Source organism: Ctenocephalides felis, unplaced genomic scaffold, assembly GCF_003426905.1.
Source record: "Ctenocephalides felis isolate EL2017-DRISC unplaced genomic scaffold, ASM342690v1 CF-g0.4_SCAFFOLD_03571, whole genome shotgun sequence".
NCBI lineage: Eukaryota > Metazoa > Arthropoda > Insecta > Siphonaptera > Pulicidae > Ctenocephalides > Ctenocephalides felis.
The window spans coordinates 11,765,626-11,783,757 of record NW_020539725.1 but is presented as its reverse complement, the minus strand read 5'-3'; the positions used below and the strand labels follow the sequence as shown (position 1 = coordinate 11,783,757).

Sequence of the window (18,132 nt, the reverse complement as noted above, 5' to 3'; positions counted from 1 at the left end):
TTCGATCTTCAGCCCATTACTATAACTACCCTACGAAAGTTAAAAAAAAAAACATGACGAACAGACATAAAGACGAACATGTTGGTTGAGTTCTGGGACAACCCTGCACATGCATATTGGTAAATACTTTTATATTGGATAAAAAAATATAAATTGAATTTTTAAGCAAAATTTATTTTTATTTTCTTAGATCAACAATACCTATTTTGAACTTAAATTATTTAATAAACTGCAAAACTTGTACTCGTGGCTGCAAAAATTAAATGCTGAGGTATGTCACGTACTTCTTTTATTTGCCGTGAATAAAATAATATTTAAGAGTTGTTATAAGGATAAAATGCACTTTATACAGTACCCGTATCAAAATTGTGCTTGCGATTATCATATAACACGTATTTCTTATAAGATATCTATACCATATTCACGTATGCCTAAACCTTAATTTTTATGTTGTACGCCTTTTAACTAACTATATAGTACGCCTAATACGCCTAATACGCCTACTATCCTATATACGTAATACGCCCATATTAATTCCGTATCTTACACCTATAATGTTTCTTAAACGCTAATTTTTCCGAACCCTCCCGGAATCGAACCCGGACTCTCTGCGTGGGAGGCAACGACCTTAACCACTACACCACCGTGGCGCTACGATTTGACGTCTTTTTTCGCGTGTCGTTCGTCGCCGTAGTATTAATTACTTAATTAATAGGTAAAAGTACCGCGGAAGAACAATGCGTTTCTTAATATATTATTTGTGGGGAACCCAATAGAGTAGTGGTCAAAGCTGTGGACTGCCACGCGGTTGTCCCGGGTTCGATTCCCGGTGCGGGCGATAGACAATAGAGTATACGGTAGAGAAAAAATAGCGTTTAAAATAGTAGTATGTAAGGTTTGTAAGGGGTAAAAAGAGATATGTAGGGTGTACTTATATAATAGACTATAACAAATAATGATATATATATATATATATATATATATACTATATATATATTATATGTATAAGATATAATATAGGTATATATGTATATATATATATATATATAATATCTATGTATAGATATATATATATAGGTATATATATGTATCATTCTTATCTGATTTGTAGTTATAGTGTCTAGACTATGTAGGGTGTACGTTATATATAATAGGTTAATAACAAATAATGATCTATCTATATAGCTATATATAGATCTATATCTCTAGGTATATATATCTGTATCTATAGGTATATATCTATTAATATATCTATTATATGTATAGCTATATAAATGTAGGAACTGATATTGATTTAGTCTCTAATCTATATATATATATATATATCTATATACGGGTAAGTTCTAGTGACTAGTTCTAGTGACCGAAAAATTGTATTCACTTCCGATTTTCGGCCCATTACAATAACTTACCCTACGGGAAGTTAACTAGTGGGGTGTATGGCATCGTGCCTTAAGGGAAATTGCTGGAACTTTCCGTACCGTAACAAAACGTTCAAAGAATATTGCATGTTTTCAAATAGATTACTATAAATATTTTAAGATTTTCTAATATTTTAAAATATATGATATTATATTATTTGTTTAAAGTATATTTCAATGCAAGCAAAAATTTTATTTTTGAAATAAATAAATAGTTGAAAATTGTACCTAAAATGCTAAATCTCTAATCATATTCATTAAGTCAATCATTTTCACATTTCGTTTTTTTAGCCTTGTTGGTTATTATTATTATTATTATTATTATTTTTATTATTATTATTATTATATATTATTATTATTATTATCTTACTATTTCTATTATTGTTATTTTGTTATATTTTATTATTTTTCTAGTATTATTTTATCATTCAGAAATTTTATTTATATTATTTATTAATTTTATTTTTATTATTATTTGCTTATATTTTATATCAAATCATATTACGGATATTATTTTCATGTAAATTTTATCCTTTGCACTTTTATTTATTTAAATTTATGTTATTATTTATCAATATTACTTGATGTTAATAATTTAGCAGTTGTAATAATTATTGAAAATAAAAAAAAAAAAAATCACATTTCCGAAATTTGCCTCAAGACAAAATGCTACATACACCTAGTTATTTTGTAAATCAATTATTATAATTAATCAGACCAATACGACTTGTTTCCTGTTTTTCATATGAAAATATTGGGTACTTGTGCATTCGAAAAGTTAATTAGATATTGACTAGTAGAGGGGCTAGGAGCTTATTGTTACTTTCTTTAATTAATTTATCTTGAGATTCCCTTATTATATTGTTACTATATAAAGATGCATATATGTTTTAACTATTCCTGTACCGAACTAAAACTAATTACATAACTATTTTTTATTATTCCTAATTATTCTTTTCATAGAAAAAGTCCGGTGTTACAATTTACCCCGTGTTTGAGGTTAGTTGTAATATATATCAGGACAAGTAGTAGCCACAAACAACGACAATAATACCCCTGATAATTTGTTCTTTACTTATTTCTAAAAAAAGCGTACTAGTTTCTAAGTAAAATAAAATTAAAATATATAGTGTCTCATACAATAGAAATACTTATCATAAATCAACGTAAACTACTATTATTATCATAATGCAAATAATATCATCACAGATATTTTAGGGGTTATTATTTTATACCAGACTAATAAAGTTGTAAAACGTCTACTCAACAAAATGATTGTAGTAATTTAATAGTAACATTTCTTATTTCAGGTGGAAAACAAATCAAAGGCGGATATTTGCTACGTTATAAAAGTAAGTTTTATTTGACCGTATAATATGAAGATATATATATATATATATATATATATATATATATATATATATATACTTCTTGATCTAGAAGACATTTCATTACGATTCATTATGATTAAGTTTTATATACAAGAACGAAACCCGAGCCATCTCATTTATTGATATTAACTATTATTGCGTAAATAAAAGCGAACGGAATATTTTCTGAATATTTCGTGACGATTTTTGGTTTGATAAAACAAAATAGAATATTCCTGTGTATAAATTATTTTTCATCAACGTTCGCCTGATTAAATTTGCATGCTTTTATAAATAATTAACCCAGAAACTTCGTGAAATTTCGGAGTTCTCGCATAGGCAAAAAATATATGTATATATACGCTTTTAATTATTTTTAAAATGTAATGTTAAATAAACAAGAAAAAAATTAAAAATTTGTTTTTCTGCTCTTTTCGATATATAACTGAGTTATGATTTACTGATGTGTCTTGCAATAATAATTATAATAAATGATAGTCCGAAGGCAGGTCCATGGTATGATTTTCTTTCCCTTTCTCGTCTAACATTTCCATTACCAGTATTAACCTTTTTTCCATGTTTTCATTTATATTCTTTTGCAAATGTATTGTATTTCCTCTTCTCGCGTAAGTCGTCAATCATCTGCATTCTTCTTTTTCCCATTCCTTTTGTCCTTCTATTTTACCTTCGACGGCGTCGTGTAGGAGACACTCTTTGTGCAGAACGGGTCCGATCCAGTTTCCTTATCTTTTGAGGATCGTGCTCAGTGGAGTCGTTTCGTCGCCCAATTTTCTTCACTTCTTCATTTGTTATTTTGTCTGTCCACTTCATTTTCTCCATTTATCTCCAGCATCACATTTCAAAACTCTCCAGGTAATGCTTGTCGGCTTTTCTTCGAGTCCATGTTTCTGATCCGTACAGAGCTTTACTGTAGACATAAACTTTATCAGTCAAAGGCTCAGTTTGCTTCATTATCTCATCTTCGTGAATGCCACATTGGCGCTTCTGATCCTTGACCTTGTCCTGATCTGATTCATTTATTTATTTATTTATTCAAAGCCCAAGGCAATAATACAATATTACATTTTAAAGTATACAAATTATAAACTAAAGATAATATATGAAAAAATTCGAGTATAAAGAGTTCTTGGATAGCTTTGTATCTATACATAACCCTTAATATTAACTACGTATAAAAACTAATAATATTAAACATTCAATAAACTTATAAACATATATGAATCAAAATTTACATATTTTGCTCTAATTATTCATCAACGCACAATTATTGTTTATATATTTCATCAACCAAGGGTTTATAATTTTACAGGCATTTTTGCTTCAAATTCTTATTCACATCATTTTCTAAATTTATTTGTCATAAACCATTTGAATGATAGGTACTTATTGTCATCTTTTAAGTGGCTGTCACACATTTATCACATTACTATTAAAAAAGTAGTTATTAATTTTTTTAAATTTATTAAAACAACATATAATTGTGTATATTTCTAAGCGTAGCTTCAGACCAGAAATCTTATTTACTCAACAATATCAAGAACTGTTTGAACATAACATTATTTAGTTCATAACATTCTTAAATATCGAGTTATAAGAAAAACAGTTAGTTTTATAGATTGGGAAGTTGATGAAACTTTATATGGTACTCAACTTGGTCAAACTAATTTCCTAAAATATTATAGGCATGTGAGAAGTGGCCAAAACATAAATATGCTCTGCTAAAATGGACGTAAAAGTTGGAATTGTGCTTTAACCACAAGATCATCCCAACACATCAACAGAAAACACTAATAATAAATAATAGTATATATCTTATTATAGTTATTGAGAAGTAAATTTCTTATTATAATTAAACCACTTCTCGCAAGACTATAATACTTATTCAACTTGCTACGTACAATAGGATAGAGAAGCTCAAAGGACCGCGGGTAAAAAGGTCTTCTACCAATATCTCCAAAACAAGTAAAGTTAGAAATTTTTTAATAGCAATATTTGAAAGTTGAGGGAAAAATATGTGTTTCCAGCTATAGCTTTAAATCAGGCAACGTCATTACCAGGAATTAAACTGCCATGTTTGAAAATATATAACAAAAGCATTTTCTTTTGCTGTTAGATTTTTTGTTGACGACATTGTTGTTTAGTTTGAGAGATCGTAATATAATTATTAAGTAAACTTTTTTTTATTTTATAAAATGTCTTAATGACATTTAAGTTCAATTTAACAGATGTTTTTATATAACCGCTAGATACCCTACATGTTGGTGGGGTAGAGATGACCAACTAAACCTTTACCCTGACAAAGACGTAAACAATGAAAAATAGTTAATAATAATGTAAATTCGATTAAAACAAAAGAATTACAAGAAATAAATTAACGTAACAGTTATTCCAGCTCTGCTGGCGATTATTTCTGACCAGATCAAAGTTATATACAGAGTCATCTTTGTAAAAAAAAGTTTGCATAAAATTTTTATTTTGTGTTAGTTGAATATTGTAGCCATTATTGCGTAAAATCTCTTCAAAATTAAAAATAGGACATTTGACCTGTTTTTCCATTGGCTGTCATATTTTACCACGTCTATGAAGTAAAAAGAAACAATTGGCAAATTTTGGAAAAATAGTAAAGGACACATTTCTATAATTAGGAGTAAACTGTGAATTTTACTGAATATAGTACGATACTTGTTTGTTTGATACGTGTTATGTGTCGTAAATAGTTCATTTGATTTAGACAGTATAATTACTTAAAAACATGTTGGATCTTTCTTCCTTGCTCTACTTTTTTATATCTGGGTGGCAACAAAATGTCTTTCAAAATCAAATGCATCAGAATATCTTTAAACTTTTGGAGAAATCGTAGTTTCCGGACAGTATGACAATTTTTCATCCATATATAAAAAACCTCTGGATCAGAGGTAAGAATAGTATATTTTCTAACTATGTTGTAAGACATGTCCCATCCAATAAAATTTGTATCGTATTCAAAGTTTATAAAATATTTTTGAGTTCATAAAATAAATGCATGTGTGTCAATTTCTCTATGTATTTGCATCTTCTCATGCAAGTATATGCTCAGTGATGTAACAAGTTAAAAAATCCTTGAAGAAATATTGTTATTGTAAGTATCCTTGCAGCAATATTGCCAATTGACCCAAACAGTTTCACAGCGTGTTTTCTCTTTGTGAACATCTTTATCAACAAACTAAACCTTATTTCAACACAAACACGTAGGAAAATATATGTTGGCAATGATTTTCTCGAGAAAATGCACTTTCCGAGCTGCGATAATATTGAGATAGAGAGTGCCGGCGAAATTGAATCGTGTCCCAGATAAAATCACTTGAAATATTAATTAGTAAGGTACACACGCCTCTAGGCGCGAACGTTGCGATAATGTAAATTCATTGCTCTTGGGAGAAAATAAATTTCACTCGGAATTGGAAAATTACTAGAAACCTATTTCATATTTATCGCTGTTTGATCAGTCGGATAAGAGTTCACTTCGGTGTGCCAATTGTTGGATACGGAATTTAATTAAAACAGTTGTATTGAAAAAATTAATGGTGGTAGGTGTACAAATAAACTTTAATTAAAACTCTTCGTTAGTATACTAAGGAATTATTGATGAAATATTTTAAGAAAAAAAATTTAAGGGAGTGCAAATACGTTGTTTCGTTTTGAGGCAAAACTATGTTATAGCTCAACATATGTTTTAGTTCAACATAGTTGTCTTCCAAATCAATATACCATTTTTGTTGAACGATTTATCATTTTGACCCAAAATTCGACGATCATATCGTTTTAATTTCGTTAATTAATTGCAAGATTGTAATATTTAGTGGCAACGAATAATATAATTACTACTAATGGTTCTTCTTGTTTCTTTCAGGAAATATGTTATGGAGCAGATGGCATGAAGAATGGGTAGTTTTATATGATGATTCAACTATGGCCTGGTTTAGAGTAAGTATTTAAATAGAATAATGCTTTTAATACATTTCTAAAAGTAAATTAATTTGCTGTTTTTTTCTGTTATGATTCGATCCCGTATTTCCCGTATATAATCAAATAAATGGATATTACTGATTAACTTCCCGTAGGGTAAGTTATAGTAATCGCAAAAAAATCGAAAATGAAAATTTTTATATATCTTTACGTTTCAAAGGTTTCTGAACATTTTGGCATACCTTAGAAAAAATGGAAGTATGTGTGTGTGCGTGTGTGTGTATGTGTGTGTATGTATGTACGTGTGTGTATGTATGTGCGGATACAAATTTTCGTCGACGATTTCGGGAACACAGGTCAACCGATTTGAATAATTCAAAAAACATTCGATTCGTATTGATGAGGAGACGTGCTGATTAGTTTTTGGCAAAGGCAGGTCTAGCCGTTCCGAAGATACGGGGCAAAAAGTGCCGAAAACGGTAACTCAGTTTTTAAGAGAACGGAGCGTCCGATTTGAATATTTCAAAAAACATTTCACTTGTATTGACAAGATGAAGAATCGATAACATTTTCATGAAGGTAGGTTTAGCGGTTTCGGAGATATGGAGGAAAAAGTAAAAAAATGAGTCATTTGGCGGTCAAAAATGATCATTAGACATATGCACATCAAATTATCAGATATTTTATAGAGATTTTAACAATAAGTATACATTTTGTTAACATTCCTATGGGTTCCGTACTAATGCTTATGCGTTAGACATTGACGCGGGGCTTACGCGCTTTATATTTTGTCCCTATGCAGTTAAAGCAGTACGATTGCTTTGAAAAAAAGTTCAGATCTTCCACAATATGTCAAAATAGAGAAAAAATTTTTTTCAAAAAAAAAAGCAAAAAAAAAATTGAAAAAAAATTTTTTTTCAGAAAAAAGTAATTTTTTGTCAAATTTATAGTTTCTCAAAAATCTTATTTTTTCAAAGTATTTTTTTTTTCAAAAATGTTAATCGTTTTTGAAAAAATAATAATTTTTGGTACGGGAAGTTCCAGCAATTTGCCTTAAGGCACGATGCCTTAATTGCCTTAAGACAGAATTCCACTTACAGCTAGTTTATATTGTTATTGCTACTTGTTTCTATTATAAATTATGTATCGTACATCGGCTAAATGATAAAAACTAAAATACTACTGTTAACTTTGGTTTTATTAAATTAAAAGTATTACGTTTGTACCAAACAACTGAGAAAAAACTATTAACATCTTATCAGAGCGAAAAGTTGTAGATAGAGAAAGTCTCACAAAACTTTTTGAAAGCTTGACATAAAGAGTTAAGTAGAGAGGATGAAGTACTAATAAAGTAGTAAATGGAATAAAACTCAGAAAATATTTGGGGAAATATTATTACGCAAATCTTTTGCCAAAAAAGATACCTATTGGACCAGGCTGATAACGCCCTAAATAAATATGTTTGCTAAGTGGTATTGTGAAATGAATAAAGGAGCGCCTAAGGATTATAAAAGCTTGCTTCAAAGTTAATATATAAGATCATTCTCAAGTTGCATTGGCATTGAGGGAAGTAGAATTTATTGGAATCTATACCATTTAGCTGTAATTTACCTAAATCTTTATAATAATTAAAAATATATGTTTATTATTCAGTTGGGCATCAAGCATACTCTTAGACGGTGTTGATATGCATTGACCATTTGTCTTATTGAATTAAAAGTTAGCATTAACAAACTGACAAAAAACAAGTATCTAGTAAGTAGTTTCCGAAACGGCTGGACTTGCCTTTGCCAAAAACTAATCAACACTTCTGCATTACGAAATGAATGTCTTTTGTATCCAAAATGGGCCACAATGTTCAGAAACCTTCAAAACGTTAAGAAATGCAAAAATTTTCATTTTTAACTTCCCGAAGGAGAAGTTTATGTTTTCATCAAAAAATCCGATTTGCTAATTTTATGTTTTTTTGACGTTTCAAGCCATTCTGAATCGAATGAGACTTAATTTGGAAAAAGTATGTGTATGTGTGCGCGTGTCATCAACGTGTTTCTCAAAAACGGCTGGATCGATTTCAAAAATTTAAAAGCCATTTGATGTACATATCTCAATGAGGACTAGCGTTTGTCAGTTTCGTGCGACGATCGGCCGAGACGTTTCTTTATAAATAGCAGGAAAGTGAAAAAAAATTCGTCCACGTTTAAGCCCGCAATTCTGTATCGATTATGAAAATTCAAAAACCGTTCGAAAGATATTGGTTGGGAATCGTGCTGATTACTTTTTAGCAAAGATCGGTCGGGCCGTTTTCTTGTAATAAAGTGTTAAAAAAATTTTTTTCGGCAATTTTTATTATTACGAGTATTTTTTGACAGTAGCTACCATAGTCTTTTAGATCATACTAAAATATTACGGCCCTACGACAATTAGTTTAACATTAAAAATTCGTCAAAGTTGGCAAAAATTGGTATTGTTTTTTTTCTCAAAAATGCCTGAACCGATTACAGAAATTTAAAAACCATTTGATGTATCTCGATGAGGACTATCGTTTGTCAGTTCAGTGCGACGATCTGCCAAGCCGTTTCTTTGTAATTTGGAAAAAAGTGTTAAACTTTTCGTCCACATTTAAGCTCATACTACCGAATCGATTTAAAAAAATCAAAAACTGTTAGAAAGACATTAGTTGGGATTGATACAGATTAATTTTAGGTGAAGATCTACCAAGCCGTTTTCTTGTAATTTACTGTCGAAAAAAAAATTACGTCATTCTTGCTATAGATTGGGCCCGATCCAATTTCCATTCCTTTTAATATTCGTCTTAGAAGAGTTTTCTTTTCGCCCACTTTTCTCGAGACTTCTTTATCTGCTACTTCATTTATCCACTTTATCTTCTCCATGTGCCACCTGCATCACAATTTTAAAATTTTCCAGACAGTTCTTGACAGCTTTTCTTAGAGTCCATATATAGTATGCTTCAGACATAACACTTTATTAGTGTCTTTCACAAATCAAGACTCAGTTTGCTCGTCAGTAGACTTCGATTTCTAATGAATACCGCTTGGAGCTTGCAATCCTTGCCCTGATCTCTCTAAGTCTCTGGTTGGGATGCTTCTCAAGTATTTGAAATGATCAATGTCTCCCAATTCTTGATTTTCTACCGTTGTCTTCAGTGTCATCTCGCTTGGATATTCTTGATTTCAGTAAATGGATTAAAGCTCAGAATGTATTTGAGGAAGAATCGGTTCACTACTATTTGGTAAAAAAGGGAATTTGGTCAGACTGACAATGCCATAACAATGTCTGCTAATGATGCTGTGGAATGAATCTAGAAAAACATAAAAAATATGAAAGCATTGTTAAAAAGTTTGGTGTGTTAATTCATTTGGAAAGCAAAAATTCGAGATAATTGTAGTTAAACAGAAAAGGCAGAAATTTACCACTTGCCTTTAATATAGCCTATACTTTCTTATTATTAACAATTTGTGATTATTATGTAGTTGGGCGTATAATGCATATCCTTTCGATGTTGACGCTTGCGTAAGCGCACCATCTACTCAGCTCTGGAATATCTAAGAAAATAACAAGATTATTACATATAGTTGTCATTATATAGTCGTGTGTTTTCGTTATATGTTTATCCTTGCTCTATTTACCTACATACGCTATATAAAACTCGTACGAGAAATAAAATCTGTGTAATAACATTGTTGTCGCATTTGAAAAATAAACAAACTTTTACGACGCAGTATTAAACTAAAATCATAATGGTGTTTGCAATTTTATTAAGTTCCACAAATAGATTTTTTAATATGCATTTTTTATATCCTATTTTTATCTTATACTTATGAGATGTATGTGTAGTAATGACCGCAGAAAGGCTGTTTCTATACTTTATCATATTTTGAGACTTATAATCTTGTATAATGATTCCAAATGCAGAACCAGTGGCTGAAATCGCAAGTTCTTAATATTGAAATATGAGCAGCACAATCATTCTTCTTCAAAGAGAATTATGAATGTTGTTGAAGTTGTACCTCTATTTTAACTCATAACTCAGGTCATAGTAAGACTTCTAAAGTTTATATTTTTATTCGTGATATCTCGCTGCGTAAATTACAGAAATCGTCATAACATTTAAAGAGATTTTTTTTAATGTTTTAATCCGTTTTTTGCGTACTTATTTTTTTATGAATAGAGTAGGGTGGAGCATTAATGTCCAATTTGATTTTAAGTAATTATACTGTCTAAATCAAATGAACTACATTTCAAAACATTCCAGATATCAGACAAACAACTATCGTACTATGCTCAGTATCAGCAAAATTTCCAGTTAATTCCTAATTGGACATGTGTTCTCATAATATTTTTCTAAAATTTGCCATATGTTCCTTTTTACCCCATAGACGAAGTAAAATGAGTCAGCCATGGGACAAACAGGTCCAATGTCTTATTTTTAACTTTAAAGGAATTTTTCATAATAATGAATACAATAATCAACCAATGCAAAATTTAAATTTCATGGGCATATTTTTTACAAAGATAACACTGTCTATATTCTTGGTCTGGTATTTTGTCAAAAATAATCATCAGCAATAATCAAGTTGGAATAACTATTAATTTAATTTATTTCTTTTCTTGTAAGCTTGCTTTTTTCAACTCAATTCAGTTTTTATTTACCATTGTCAAACCTCGCCAAGGCAAAGATTCTGGTGGTTGTTTTTACCCCACTCAATTAATTTTTTTATAAAGATTATATAAAGACATCTGTAGAATCTAACTTAAAATTCACAATACATCTTATAAAACAATTTATTAACGTATATTTAAATATTATATTTAGGTGTCGTAAACTGAACAACAATGCCTAAAACCGAAAAAAACTAACAACTAAAAAATACTTGTAATAGAATTACAAAAAAAGTTGTTTAAAGCAAAACGGTAGTGACGTTGCTTGATTTAAGTTGCTTGACTTAATTTTCCCTCTACTTTCAAATATTATTGTTAAAAAACTCCTAACTTTTTGTTTTTGAGATATTGCTGGTGACTCTTTTTACCTGTGGAACTTTAAGCCCCGCTTTACCCTATCTGATGAAACTTGATATAATAATTAGGCATTGTATTAAATTTGACTAGAAGTTATTGAAAGCTTCTTTCAATAACGGATTGCGTAAATATTATCTTTCTTTCAGTCTGGAAAGTTAAACTCGGTATTGATTAAGACAATAAATTTTGTAACTAATTAAAAAGATTAGGAAATTAGGATTTGTGATTAAACATGTACCAAAAATCACAACAAAAAATAATTAATTTCATTATACACTATTGCTCTACAAGTGGAACGTGAATCTTTTAATAAACATTATTTTCATAATTTTTATATTATATAAGTTCATTACCATAAAAATGATAAGAAAAACTTGCTGAGATATTTAATTCACTACTTCACGTCTACTTCTTGGCAGAAATTAAATTTCTTGTGCACTAGAGTTCTTGTAACATGTTTTAGTCCATCTTTTGAGAGTGAAATAATTAAAACTTTTTCGTTTCACTGAGGTAGTTCCATGAAAAGTTAATTTTCATTATAAAATAGACATCTGAATATATTTGCATTAATTGGAGTAGTTCTTGGAAGAACTCATCATTGTCTGAAATTTTTGTTTATTAATGTAAATTAATATTAAAATTAATGCATACTAATAACTGGTTTGAATTTATTCTTAACAGATTCTTTTATTAGCAGCGAAATTTAATTAATACGAAATAACAAAATTAATCATTATTCTTTAAGTTTAAATTTAGTGGTTGATTTCTATTGTACTTACAGTAGTTCTACATTTTTAATATTTGTGAATTTTGGTTTTGTAACTACTAGTATGACCCTAGTAGTTTAGGCAGTTGCATTTTACGAAATATTAGGATATTACATTTTACGAAATCTGGATGCGATTTATGGGCCGATTCTGCCGCAGAACTCACCAATGTTATGGCAAGGCCATGTTATGCTCTAACTTCCATACATTATGCTACTGAATGATACCGAATACTGCCAAAAAGTCATGTATTTGCTGTGCATTCCGAGGGTTTTGCATACAAACTGCAACATCATTTGTATGTTATAAAACTAGGTCAGAAAGAACCTATCATCGAAGATAGTTTTTTGACATTTGTGCAACTAAGATAGTTCTTTGACATCTGACAACCCGAGAAAAACGTTTGGCTGCATAGCAACTACATGGCTTTTGTCAATATTTAGTGTGACAAGTTCTTTATAGCATAGCCTTGCCATAACATTATTCTGCTGTGCGCCAGAATCGTTCAATTAATTTTTTTTAAATAATGAATTAAAAATATATTTATAAAGCTCATTTAAAATAATGCATAGTTATAGGAAATCATTATATATAGACTATAAAATTTTCTGTACAGTTTTGCAGCTATATCTGAATATAGTTTAATAATGAATTAAAAATATATTTATAAAGCTCATTTAAAATAATGCATAGTTATAGGAAATCATTATATATAGACTATAAAATTTTCTGTACAGTTTTGCAGCTATATTTGGATATAGTTTTTTATTATCAGAAATGTTCGTATACTAGACTTAATTTCTATGTAATGATAACACACGCCAAAATTAAACAATTTATTTACATACCAAAAGTGTCATATTTATACAAATATGGATTTTTATATTTTTATATTTGATAGTTTTATATTTTCATTTTGTTTTTGTTATTTAGAGCAAATTATGGCAAGATGTTTACTAGTTTCCATTAAAATTATTTTTAAGCTAGTGCAACGTTTGATTTTGTTAGAATAACTTTAATTTTTATGAGTAATAGGTACTTTGTGAATTATTATAAAAATCATATGATGAATTTTTATACATTTACAATAGATGGTTTAAAGATCCGAGGTAAAATAGAGTCCACTACCATTATCTCAAAAACAAGTCAGGTTTGGAATTATTTAAATATACTATTTCAAAGTAGAAAGTAAAATATGTGTACGACGTCTGTATCAGGAGGTAAACGGCCATGTATCATTATGCCTTTTCTGTTGGTAGTATTTTTTTATTTTGATTATGACACCTGAATGTAATTTTTCATTGTTTCATGAAATGAATTGTTATTTTTGAATTAGATTCGACAGTGTTGTTTTATATAATCTCTATAAAAGCATACAAGTAGACAAAAGGGCCGCATATAACGTTTACCCTGTCAAATGAGTAAACAATTAGAAAATAGTAAATAAATAAATAAATAAAATAAGTTTTAAGAGCCACTTTACAAATAATAAATTATATTGATAGTTATTCCATCTCTGCTAATGAATTTTTCTGGCAAAATACCAGATCGAGGTTGTATACGGTGTGATCTTTGTAAAAAAAATTACCCATGAAATTTGTATTTTGCATTGGTTAAATGATGTAGCTATTATTGGAAAAAGTCTACAAAATTAGAAATAGGTAATTGGATCTGTTTTACCCCTGACTGCCCCTCTTCACACCACCTATGGGCCAAAATGGGACAGATGACAAATTAAAAAAAAATCAATAATCGTAAATCTATGATTCGATGGAAATTTTAGTGAATATAGTTCGATACTTTTTTATTTGATAACGTGTTATGTATTTTATTATAATTTGCTATTATTGCGAAAACATAACATGTTGTGTTTTCATTAACACATTTAATAATTAAATTGAAAACCATTGACTCTAAAACAATCATTAATTTTTTTTAAATGCCGATCTTTCATTAATATGCAATTTGAATTATAATGTCTCAATAATTTTATTCCTATTATCCATTATCAGGATCCCGGGCGTAAATCTCCGAGCGCCGATTGTCTCGTGGGGGCTGCTCCGGAAATGTTCGCAGTGGCCCATTGGACGCAACAGGTGCCCCATAGGCCACCTTTACCAAGAGGCTGTCACGTCACACAGCTGATGGTTCTCGGCGCCTGGCCTAAGGCGTCCCAGCAGGACCAGAAGACCGCCAGTGCTAAAGTATACTGGATGCTTGCCAAGTCGGAAAAAGAAGTCAGGTAAAATGGATTTATATTGAATTTGGAGAATTAGTTGAAAATAATCAAACGTTTTAATATGTGAGATATTTTTGAGTTTTTTTTTTCACAAAACAAGTATTTGGACGTGATTAAATAATAATTTCTGGAGTAGTAGGGGCGCAAAGGTCCAATTAATGCCTAAATAAATTTAATACATGACACGTATCAAACAAACAACAATCGAACAATGTTCAGTAAAATGTAAATGTAAATTCCTAATTATAGAAATATGTTTTTAGTTATTTTTCTACGATTAGTCATCTGTCCCTTTTTAATCCATAAGCTGCCACCGGCAAACAGATCGAATGTATTATTTTTAATTTTAAATCGCTTCTCCGAAATAATAGTGAAATTATTTAACCAATACAAAATAAAAAAAATCACATTGGTCACAAATATCACACCGTATATAACCAGTGGTGTTGTGCTAATATTTTTTTTGCCGAAACGCTAAAATTTAAAATCCGGTTCATAAACCGGTTCAAAAAATTTGATATATTTCGATAAGAACTCACAAATCTAATATATTGACTTCTTATATAATTAACTCTATTATATACACCTAGTCTATAAATTAAACTGTACAAGTATGAGGAAATCATTGAGTACATAATTTATATTCTTTAATAACATTAATTATATTTATTGTGGTATTATTTGTATTCATTAATACTTACAGGTATTTATTATGATATAAATGTACTCAAGATATATTACAATACTTTATAAGACTCAACCTAATAATACGATAGATAACCTATTACCTACCTTACTATACTATATTATTGTATATCATAGGTAGATATCTATTATCAATCATACCGTGAGATACCTACACCGTCATTATTATAACTTATTATATAACTATTAACTTAATATATACCTACATACTTTTTACTTCTTATAAATATTACTGTCTAATTTTACTTACCTTTTATATAGGTTTACCTTACGCCCTCTATCTACCTATCTATTTTCTATACCGGGAATTGAACCCGGGACTTCCGCGTGGCGGTCGCGCACCTTAGCCACTACCCTATCGGGTACCCCCATTAATAATATAATATGGGACGCACTGTTGTTTCCGCGGGTCATTTTCTAATTAATTATGTAATTAATACTAAGGTGGCCCGACGACACCATCGAAAAAAGACTGTTGATTGTAGCATTACGGTGGTCTAGTGGTTAAGGTTGTCGCGTGTCACGCGGCGGGCCCGGGTTCGATTCTCAGTAGGGTTAATGTAGCGTGTAAGGAAAATTATAGGTAATAGAATATATAGTAGATATAGGTTAAGTGTATTCGGTATACAATGTAGGGATTTGAGAGTATATGATGAAATATAGCGTATGGTATAGATGTAAGGCGTGTAGTATAGAATGCAACGTATAGGCATACGTAAGGCTATAAAAATACATGAATAGGAACCTATGATGTAGGTGTTAGCGTATAAGAAATGCGAATGAATATATAAGATTTAATTTAAAAATATTATTTTTTCTATAAGAATTTTTATCTCGGTATTAAATATCTAGAATATCCAAAATATCCGTTGAGGCATCGATTACATCTTACTGCTGCCTTTGCCGTTATCACTTCATAGAAAATTAATTACTGCACTTTTAAACGATTGTGTGCACTGTGCGACAATAGACATAGAACTATAAACTTTATTAAATGTTTGAGTAACTTGTGCGAGCTGATTTTCTTAAGATGTTCTTAGTCTCGCAACTTACTGAATTTTAAAAATTCTAAATTTAAAAATATAATATAAAAATTATTATACCGCTGTCTGGAAGGGATAGCAATTTAGAAATATACAGACTAATACATACAGTATTTGGAATTTTTCTATAATACGTAATATTGAGAAAGTTTGCATTAGACCTAAAAAGGGATGCTTATTTACCTAAGCTATGGAAATATATATGGAAAAAATAAATGATTTGCACATGCATCCTGTGCTCACTTAAACTAAACAATGATCATAATATATTTAACGAATTTTTAACAGTATTTACAAATTACATTCAAATCACCCAAAGCAAGTGGGTTAATTTTTTAATTTGCTTCCCCCCTTTGAATTTAAAAATGGATTTTTCTGTGGGGCGTGTGCCCCACGTTGAGAATTACTAGTCTAGAAGTACAATTTTTTAATCTACTACCAGGTCAATCAATAATTGAGTGATCATCAATTCCACAGCACCTTCATCAGATTTTTAAAAGATCAAAGTTTCTTTGAATATGCAAACAAATCTCAAATTGTAGGGTAACTTTTTTGCTATAAATTGTCAACTAATTTACCAATAAATAAATGTCAAAAACAATGATTATAGAAAATTACCAATAAATGTTGGATTGTAAAAATTTACAAGCGATCAAACGATTTCAAAGAAACAAAAATTATTACAAAACCCATTGTGTGCACATATATGTATGTTTATTACAATAATAAGAACATTTAATAAAAATTAGTAAAATAATAATTTATAAAATTTACTTATTAAATCATTAGCGATTTTTAACTTCCCGTAGGGCAAGTTATAGTAATCGCAAAAAAATCGAAAATGAAAATTTTTATATATCTTCACGTTTCAGAGGTTTCTGAACATTTTCGCATACCTTAGAAAAAATGGATGTATGTATGTGTGTGTGTGTGTGTGTGTGTATGTGTGTATGTATGTGCGGATACAAATTTTCGTCGACGATTTCAGGAACACGGATCAACCGATTTGAATAATTCAAAAAACATTCGATCCGTATTGATAAGGAGACGTGCTGATTAGTTTTTGGCAAAGGCAGGTCAAGCCGTTCCGAAGATACGGGGCAAAAAGTTCCGAAAACGGTAACTCAGTTTTTAAGAGAACGGAGCGTCCGATTTTAATAATTCAAAAAACATTTTATTTGTATTGACAAGATGAAGAATCGATACAACTTTCATGAAGGTAGGTCCAGCGGTTTCGGAGATATAGAGGAAAAAGTAAAAAAATGAGCCATTTGGCGGTCAAAAATGATCATTAAACATATGCACATCAAATTATCAGATATTTTATAGAGATTTTAACAATAAGTATACATTTTGTTAACATTCCTATGGGTTCCGTACCAATGCTTATGCGTTAGACAGCGACGCGGCGCTTACGCGCTTTATATTTTGTCCCTATGTAGTTAAATCAGTACGATTGCTTTGAAAAAAAGTTCAGATCTTCCACAATATGTCAAAATAAAGAAAAAAAAATTTAAAAAAAAAATTTTTTTTAAAAAAATTTTTTTTCAAAAAAAACTAATTTTTTGTCCAATTTATAGTTTC

The 18,132-nt window shown here is 29.7% G+C and overlaps 1 protein-coding gene across 1 annotated transcript in view; it reads left to right on the top strand.

Moving 5' to 3' along the window:
• The window catches only part of LOC113385628, a 190,319-nt gene that overhangs the window by 158,007 nt on the left and 14,180 nt on the right, over nt 1–18,132 (top strand). The window contains exons 8-10 of the mRNA XM_026623475.1: nt 2,732–2,773; nt 6,702–6,775; nt 14,574–14,803. Of these exons, the coding sequence (XP_026479260.1) occupies nt 2,732–2,773; nt 6,702–6,775; nt 14,574–14,803 (346 nt within the window). The remainder of the gene's footprint in view (nt 1–2,731; nt 2,774–6,701; nt 6,776–14,573; nt 14,804–18,132) is intronic.